General features: G+C 56.7%; 1 protein-coding gene across 1 annotated transcript; it reads left to right on the forward strand.

Moving 5' to 3' along the window:
- Positions 1–6256: 6256 nt before the first annotated feature.
- On the forward strand, positions 6257–7532 carry LOC131210800 (uncharacterized). The gene is made up of 3 exons (XM_058204091.1): positions 6257–6397; positions 6859–7117; positions 7216–7532. The coding sequence occupies exons 1-3, from the start codon at positions 6257–6259 to the stop codon at positions 7530–7532; spliced, it is 717 nt and encodes a 238-aa protein (XP_058060074.1).
- Positions 7533–9211: the final 1679 nt, after the last annotated feature.

Raw genomic sequence — 9211 nt, forward strand, 5'->3', positions numbered from 1 at the left:
TTAGTGGGTCGGTGCTTCAATGTCCACCGTTGAAAGCCCATTGATGTTAGATGATCCTCTGAAAGGATCTAGTTCGAGAAAGGAACGGAGATGCTTGGGTGCCGCTCCAGCAGCTATCTTTAAATCAATCTTCAACTCAAGCCGCGGCCTATCGACGTGACGTCAATCGATCCAATTCCAAAGCAAAAGCTGAAACCCTCGGCCTGATCGGGACGGCTGATCGAAGCAAATTTGATGTACGAAAGTTTTTCCGGAACACCTCTTTCGAAGCACCCGTCTGGATATGGCGGACCCGTGAATGTGGACTCATACTCGGCCTAGGCCCCAGCGCCCCAGCGGGCCCACGACCATAATAACCGTCGATCGCAATTAACGGTCAAATGCCCTGGAAAACTCGGGGGGACCAATAGTAAGGCAGGCGTTGCAAATGGATCTACTCCACACGGTTCAACGGCAACGACGATTCGCAAGTCCCAATCCTACGCACCGGCGTCCGTGCCTGTGCGTCTCTGTGCGCGTGTGTGTGCGTGGCCAAGTGGCAATTTTTGAGAAAGTACACATGATGGCGAGGCGAGGCAAGGATGAGGCAGAAAAAAAGAATGCGCTACACACACCTCGGTGGCAATCGGATGTACTTTTAATTTTCCCGTGTCCGCGTTTTCTCCGCCGCCGCCGCCACCCCGTCGAGAGGAGGTCCATTTCCATTTCGACCGCCCGGTATCGGTGTTGCCGTTTTCCGAAGGTGTTTGGAGAAGACAGAAAAAAACATTGAGAAAAAATGAAGAAGCAGAAAAAAGGCCGACCACGCACAGACCATGCGGTGGCCGCGTTTAAACCGTTTTCCCATCCCGTCGCAGGTCCCATCGATCGGAGCTGGTCAGCGCCGCGGCCACGGGGAGTGTCGACCGCGTGCCCTCGAGTAACCCCCGGGGCCCGTGGGACACGGCTCGCGGGCTGGGCACAATTATTTTCCAATTTTCCACGTTCCCCGTTGGCGGCTGAGCTGCGGGTCACTCACAGTTGTTGGGTGGTTTGGGAAAATTGATTCACGCTAAACGGTGGCCGTCTCGTGGCTCGTCACTGGGGGCCACCACACAGTGGCGAGTCGTAGCCGCGGCCTGAGTTTGTGCTTCACTTTCTTCTGGAGCCTCCAGTGCTGCGTTGCAATTTACGCGCCAATCGGCCGCCGGTCACACGCGCCGAGCGCCGGTGGCCGGATCATGATGGCGATACTAATTCCCCAATTCTCACAACATAAATTAGCGTGCCCATAAAAGCCGACCGGTACCTGGTACGCGAATGAATACATTCACCGGGAAGCCACGGCTGCAGTCGTTCCAGGCTTTCCCCTTGCGCCGGCCAGTTGAATGTGATGAAATAGTGGAAGTTGTTGCAGTCATAAGTTACGATGGCCAATTTGTAAACGACAACCAACGTTCTTTCAACAGAATGATTTCAGATGGTGGTGGGTTTTCGCTTTCCCTAACCGGTCAACTGCTGGCTAGCTGGCTGTAGAACTCGGGCAGGCTGTCGGGCAACATTCAGATGTTGGATTGGGAGTTTCGAGAGAATCGAACAGAAAGCATTCCCAACCAACTGGAAGCTATGCGAAAATATTCTTCCTTTTCGATAGACCTTTTCTCAAGAACTCTCCAGAGCACTCCACGAAGAAATTCCAATTTGTCCTAGCTGAGGCTCTCGGATTCCCAAATTGAATCTGTTAGCACCTCAATCGATGAGTCGGGCACTCATCCGTTGATTTCCGACACTCGAATTGGTCCTCTCAACATTCACCAGTTTAATTCAGAATCCGAAAGAAGGCACTCATCGTATATGGACCCGAGATATCTACTTTTCTGTCAGATCTCTCAGATCGCGATCGAAAGTTGTAACTAACTTTGGACTTCTTTCCCAACCGTGAAAAACGTCAATTGGAGCCCAGCAATGCAAAACTCTTCAAGCAATAAGCAAATAGCAATGAGGTAAAAGATTCAGGTCGATCTTCGCTCTGCTGGGATGACTTCGTGCATTCGGACGAGCGCGACAAGATCAGTTTACTCCTACCCAGAAGATCTTGATCAGTCTCTGTGTCTGTATTTGGTTTTGGAATAATGATCTCAAGGTGATATCTACCCAAATGGCTAACTCCACTTGCTGTGGGGACCAAAGCGGTGTCCGATCACCCGGTTCGTTTCGTAACTCTTGGGATGGCGGATTCGAGAACACAGACGGCCGGACTTCTGGTCCCAGAGGAAAAGTCCCGTTCGGTCGACCGGACGCCATCCGGGACGGCTTATGGATCGGGCTGCTCGGCGCTGCCCTCTGGCCGGGAATGAAAATGGATCGGATTTCCGTCCCGCTTCCTCCCCCGTTTCGCGACGTCGCGGTTCGGGTTCTGGTTCCCAAAAGTTCGGTCAAACCCCGAAACCCCCCGCCGCACGGGTCTGCTGCATATCATTTTGGACTCGAATGCGAAGCTGGGGCATCCGTAGCCATCCCCGGATGCCTTCACTAATTTGACCCAGTAACGAAGCGGGCAGCTAGCGAGGATGGAAGGAATATTTATTTGACACCGACTTCCCTTTCCCATCGAGAGGGGGCATCGGTGGGGGCATTAGGAGCCACCATCCCGGTAGCCGGAGGGCTACCGGGAACCGCGGGAGACCGGCCGACCCCGGGGGCATACCTTTTTGTTCCGAACACTCTCCGTTGGCGGCTGATTGCTTGATTTTCGCGCTTTTCAATTTCGTGTGCGCCTGTGTCTGTGTGTGTCGGTGTGTGACCATTACTTCTTGCAGTTGTTGTTGTTGTTGTTGTTGTTCTGCCTCTTGCTCACTCGTTTCGTCTTCGTCCACGAAGCCAAGAAGTTCACTGGGTCGCGCCTGACAAAAAGGCCCACCGAAACGGGCACACAGTTACTGGCTTCCGTTCCAACAACAACCACGGGCACAACGCCAACTACAACTACAACAACAACAACAGAGTCAGCAGAGGGCAGGGGACGGGGATCGGATGGGTAGGGAACGAACGGTCACCCATCGATCGCGGACAACGGCAATAAATGGCCGGCGGGCCGGGCGTTCGAAGCGCGAAGGTCACAATTAGTGTTCCGCCGCCATCCGCCAGGCCCTGGAGCCCGCCCTAATAACCGGCGGCCCACCGCTGGAGCCGTGGTCACCCCTTGTGGTCTCCCACCCCCCTGGCGATCGCCACCGAGCGCGCGTCCCAATCGAATCTCGGGAGCGGGATCAATAAAAGGCCGAAAGACGGCAATCTCGGCCGAAAATCTCGCGCGCCACATTTCCACCCTTCTTCTTCTTCGGCTTCATTTCTCCTTCCTTTCTGCGGCTTCTCCCGTTCGCTCCGTCAACTCCTCGTCCCCGGGGCTGGGGTCTTCTTTTTCTCCGGTCGACGAGCCCTCGCCGGGCCCATTCAGACCACTTTTGGCGCTACCCTTGCCAGGATGCTGCCCGAGAGGAACGGGATGGAAGCGGGGGGGAACGATGGTCCGGTCCGATGGCTTTGGGACTGGCCTTTTTTTCGGCCTTTATCTGTTGGCGGCGAGAGAATGCGCCTCTGATTTGCTGCCGCTTCTGCCGAGGCGTCGAGGGCGCCGGGCGAGTTTGGAGCCCCCGCACGGACGGCCCACGGTCCGTGACGGGGCGTGCGGGTTGACGGGCACCCGAAAAAAGGAGTCGAACGTGAAATGGTACTTTCGAAATGCCCGCCCGCACCAGCGACCAAACCCGTTCCTGTCCCAGCCGGTCCCAGGAACTTGGGAACCGAAATTCCGTTCGGACAGTTTGATTAGAAAACGGGTCGATCGCTTTCCAAAGGCCCCCACGGGTCCGATATCGGCCCCCGGGAGGATCATCTGCGGGAAGCGAATGGACTGAAAGAGAGAGAGAGAGATAGCTGTACAAGGTCCTAACAAAAACACTGCGCTAGGCGCACTCCCCGCCCAACTCCGGAATATCGGAAGATCGCATCCCCAAATTTCACCTAGCCGGAAACCCGACGCCACTAAGGTTGTGGCATTTGGGAGAAACCATCGCTCGGCTCTAATTGCCCCACGGTTAGTTGGAAACATTTCCCCAAACCAATGCCGTCTGCCCGTAAATCTGTGAGCTTTTCTTCCCATTTTGGACAACAGAAGAAACGACGCCTCGAGCAACATAAACGCAGTTTCCTGCAGAATTTTGTAAATATCCATCCTTCGTACGTTAGATCGATTTCCGTTTTCAATGGCAGGTAGTCGACCAGTATGGCGTCCCATTTCTGACGCTATTCATCATTGAACCGATCAAGTAGTCACTCCGGGCTATCATTATCACTATTGGAAAAGTTCCGGCATATGCCCTAAACAATTTAGTATTAAGTATCTCGTTCGAGTCTCACACAGATACTGGCTTAGCCTGTAGCTCTGGAGCACCAGACTCCAGCCTCCAGCACTCAAGAGGGAATTCAAATTGGAAATTGCCTCCCAAAACTGGAGCAATCCTCCGGAGCGATGTTTTATTCATTTCCTTAAAACACCCGATAAAGCCGTTTGCCATTTTATTGTAACAAACCCCGTGACAGCGAGCGCCAAAATGCTAATCATCCGTCATCCGATCGGTCCGTGTGACCCCGAATGGCCAGGAGCGGAGAGTAACGAAAGCAAAAAAACACGGCCCCATATCCTGTCGCGCGCCAACGGTGGGCATAAATAAGCAATAAACTGCGACTGCGGTGACCAGCGGTCGGCCGGCGGGTTCACGCACTCACGGAGGGCTTTAATTGCATCGCCACATCCCGGTGGCCGCCTGGTGAAAGTGGTCCTAATCATCCCCTTCGCCGATCGCCGCTTTAAAATTCTAATTTTGACACACAACTTTCGTTGCGCATCCCGTTTGCGCGATACGCCACCGAATCTTCGTTATCCTATCAGCCGCGGTGCGGTGCGTGACACATTCTGCGTGTGATCCCGGACCAATTTGTGGGTACGAATTTCGGTTCCTTTTCGTCCGATCGGGAGGGGAAAGTGTGTGGAGCGAGATGCTCCCCAAGAATCTAACAGGGCGAACAAATCTCAAACAACAACAACTCGGCCGGTGGCTGTTGTCGTGTGCCCCCCCACACACGGAGCGCATAGTTGAAGTGAAAACCGTCGAATTTGCTCTTCGAAGCAGTGGCCCAGCAGGGGAGGGAGGGGTGAGCGTCCCTCCCGTACCGACCGAGGAGAAGAAATATTTGAAAATTATTTAAATTAATCCACCCGAATCCACGCACGCACGGCCGCGGCGAGCGCATCCGCGCAACATACTTCCTCCATCGCGTGCGAGAGCGAGAGAGCGAACGATCGAGAGAGAGAGAGAGAGAGAGAGAGAGAGAGAGGGTGAAAAAACGGCCAACATCGACGACGCATCGGAAGAAGAGGTAAAAAACTCGGCCGATCCGATCGGATCCGCGGCCGAAAACAAACGAACGAGATCAACGCACGGGCAAGCGACGAACCCGACGAACGCCGGGGGTTCGGCTCGCGGACCCGCACATAGCGGGCGCGAATGGGGCCGCCACCGACCGGCCGACGGACCGACCGATCGGGTGCTTTCTTCTTTCCCCGAACCTGGTGGCGGGCCGTGATCGTGATCGTGAAAAAAAACACACACAATTCCCGGTGATCGGTCGATCGAGTCGAGCCACGGCCACGGCCACGGGGGCGCGCGCGTGTGTTTGTGTAGGTGAGCCGAACGCGAGCGGGCGCGATAGTGTGCGTCATGGCCCCCACCCCCCCGCCGCCCGGGTCGATGCGCATCTCGCGCGCTATCGCGGTCCCAGCCCTGCCCTGCGGTCATCTCTCTCTGGCGGCCGCACTTTCGCCGCCACCTTTCGCCGAGGAGATGATCCTACCACCGTCCGGGCGCGCGTCGGGTGCACGGTGCCGGAACCGCCGCGGCCACCGCCGCCGCCGAAAGAGAATAAAACCCGCCGCAGCATTGTCTTCCAGTCACAGTTCACCGGTTGCCTTCCGACAATTAGCAGCAGCAGCAGCAGCTAGCTCCTGAGCCCAGGATACCCATCGGCGTGCAGTTTCAAGTGGCGAGTGAGTGAGCGAGAGAAGCGAGAGCGAAGGAACGAGAGCGAGTGAGCGTGTGACATCCGTGTGTCCGTGATATCCGTGTGTGACAAGGACTTGGAGCAGCAGCCCAGAGCCTGCCGAGTGCCCCGTGTGTCAATCCGTCCGCAAGTGTTCGCAAAGAGAGCAAGACGCAGAATGAAGCAGTTCTATGTGTTATTCGCCATCCTGGCCGTGGCCGCCGCCGCCCCGCCGCCGTCCGAAGCCGACGGGATTCTGACCACCGCCCTGAAGTTCGTGCGGGACTGCGGTGAAAAGTCGATCGTTCTGTGCGCCAAGGTAAGCCAAGGCGCGATTCTGCGCGTTGTGGCGAACTGGGACCCGGCCAAGTGATGGGACGACGGTCTCCTCCTCCCTCCGGGGACGACCTCCATTCCGAGCGGCCGAACGAGGCCAGCCGAGCCACTCGAGGCTCTGCCGCAAGAACGGGACCCAGCGCGCCGAGTCGGCGACAATTATCTCGGAGGAAACGTGAGAAGCTCGGTGGATCCCGGATCCCGGTGGCATTTATGGGCCTGGCCCCGGCTCTGGCGGGAACGCGAAATGGGCAACAACCGAGTGCCGAGTCCCATCGCCCCGAGGCCCGAGACCGATCCCCGGACCGAGATGATCGACGGGGCGAAGAAGATCGCCATCGCCGACCGATATCTACTAACCTATATTTTGCTTTCTTCCATTCTTCCCCGTGTGTGCCTTTGTGTATGCCGCGGTGTATGTGTGTGCGTGTGGTGCCGTAACAGGAGCGCGCACTGAACCTGGACTGGAACCAGAACTTCCAGATCGTGGACGGCATCACCGTGAAGCAGTCGGAGAACGCCGAGGCCGTCCCGAAGGGCCGCTCGCTGAACGAGGTGTCGCTGCCGGCCGATCCGGAGGCCCGCGAAGCCGAGATCGATGGACTGCTCGTCGACCGGGCCGCCCGCTTCCTCGAGACGCACACCCTGGAGTTCAAGGTACCGAAGGACTCGATCGAGGACATGCAGCGCTCGCTGGATGAAGGTAGGTGACCGGCCCCGATCGGCCCCAACTTCAAATTCCTTCTAATCCCCCTGTTCGCTCTCTCTCTCTCTCTCCCTCTCTCTCTCTCTGTCCCGCAGCCCGTGGCAAGAAGAAGAAGGTCAAGAAGCTGCTGCTCCCGCTGCTGCTCCTCCTCAAGCTGAAGGCCGCTGCCCTGCTCCCGCTGGCCCTCGGTGCGCTCGCCCTGATCGCGTTCAAGGCCCTGATCGTCGGCAAGATCGCCCTCATCCTGTCCGCCATCATCGCCCTCAAGAAGCTGTTCGACAAGAAGGGTGACCAGAGCTACGAGGTCGTCGCCCACCCGCACTACTCGCACTCCACCTCGTACGACGACCACCACGGGTACGCCCGCTCGCTGGACGCCCAGAACCTGGCCTACGCCGCTCACGCTCAGTAAGCTTGCCATAGTGTAGCGAGAAGCCACCAAAAGCAGAACCCCCCAAAAGCCCCTAACCTCCCACCCCCCCGGCACACACAGAAGAGCCCCCCACCAGCCCTGGCCTGGTTGTTGGGCGATTTTTTCTCCCTCTCTCCTTCTCTCTCTCTCTCTCTCTCTCGCTGTCTCGGTTTTGTTCGTTTCCCGACCCGACAATCCGCGTGCAGGACGAAGGAGTGCGTGCGAGAACGGAGAACGCGCAGAAGATTTAGATTAGTTTAATTTATTACAATCGAACCCCCGATCCCCTGCCCCCGGCAAAACCCTTCCAGACCGCCCGCACGCGCGCCCGCCCGGCCAATAAGATGGATCGGAAAAGCCGGGCGACGGACCGGAAAGGGCGCAATATTTAAATTAATTTATTAACCGCAGGATTCAATTCCCGTCTCACTGTCACATTCTCTCTCTCTCTCTCTCTCTCTCGGTCTATCTCTTGCTGCCCCCCTTTTCGGGGCACAAGATCCCTCCTCTATTGTTCGCCAACAATGGCCGGCCCACGCCGCCTTCAGCACGGTGCCGCCGCCGGTCGCCGATGTGGCCGAAAAGATGGCCCCTCAGGTCGCGAGTAGTGTTTTTTTGTTTCTGTTTTTGTTTTCCACACACTCACACACTCACACGCACACATCTTTCAGTTTTCCCGGAATTTTTCCCCGGATACCCCCTCCCGAAAATGGGGCGGCTGTTGTGGGTGACACGATCGGCTGAGGATCGTTTCGGGATGTTCTCGTTCAGTTCAGGGCCAAACCCGTGCGGTGCGACACGGGGGCGACGTGCGACGGGTATCCGGTCACTTCCGGTGTTTGCTTCGGTTCTCCCGCTCACTCACCGCTCTCCAGCGATCCATCTCAGTTTGCAGCCAAAAACCAAAAACCGAAGCCACGCAGCTCTGACCTGGGGTCTGGGTCTGGCTGGCCTCTTGCTGTTAGTGCCACTACTTTACTACTATCACCGTAACTGCTACTACTATTACTACGATTACTACTACTACGTCTACTACTACGACCAACGCTGTTACTACGATTACAGACCAAAATAGTTTTATGTCCCGTGATAGGTGGCCCGGTCGCCATGTATAGATACGCCAAAAACGGAATACATACTCACGCACACTTCCACACGATCGGTGGCTGTGGCCAGTCCCGATGTCAATACTCACTCCCAAGTCCGTGGAGCCACCCAGTTGGCGAGTTCAACGCACCCACCACCCCCCGTGGGGGGTCCTGAGGTGCTTGAGCTGCCGACTCCTACGAAATGTTGGAATGTAGGTCAGAGCTACCACCTACCTCGGTGGGAAGCGATCGACCGCGATCGCGAGCTGTCACCGCCCGTAGATCCGTACCGTTCTTTGGCACGCACGCACACACTCACGCACCAGAACCCCTGATCCCGATTTCCCCCTTCTGCGTTGGCACCAAAACCGGATTCTCGAGAACTCACTCGAGTTTTGGGGGACTGGGGGCCGATAACGGTTGACCGATATTTCGCACGCGTCGCGTCGTGTCATGCGTGTGTGCGTGATCGGTCGATCGCAGATGGCGGCGACGGCGGCGACGGTGGCGACGGCGGCGTCGTCCGCGTTTTCTACAGAAGCAAAGCCAACCAAACAAGTTTATATTAAACTGTCGAACGTTTCACTTTCT

This window comes from Anopheles bellator, chromosome 2 (assembly GCF_943735745.2).
Source record: "Anopheles bellator chromosome 2, idAnoBellAS_SP24_06.2, whole genome shotgun sequence".
NCBI classification, from domain to species: Eukaryota; Metazoa; Arthropoda; class Insecta; order Diptera; family Culicidae; genus Anopheles; species Anopheles bellator.

What these genes read in the sequence shown, in the direction of transcription:
- LOC131210800 (XM_058204091.1), top strand. Translation starts at nt 6,257, where the DNA reads ATGAAGCAGTTCTATGTGTTATTCGCCATCCTGGCCGTGGCCGCCGCC. An exon ending in CGATCGTTCTGTGCGCCAAG is followed by an intron (nt 6,398 to 6,858) that starts GTAAGCCAAGGC and finishes GTGCCGTAACAG; the next exon opens with GAGCGCGCACTGAACCTGGA. An exon ending in GCAGCGCTCGCTGGATGAAG is followed by an intron (nt 7,118 to 7,215) that starts GTAGGTGACCGG and finishes TCTGTCCCGCAG; the next exon opens with CCCGTGGCAAGAAGAAGAAG.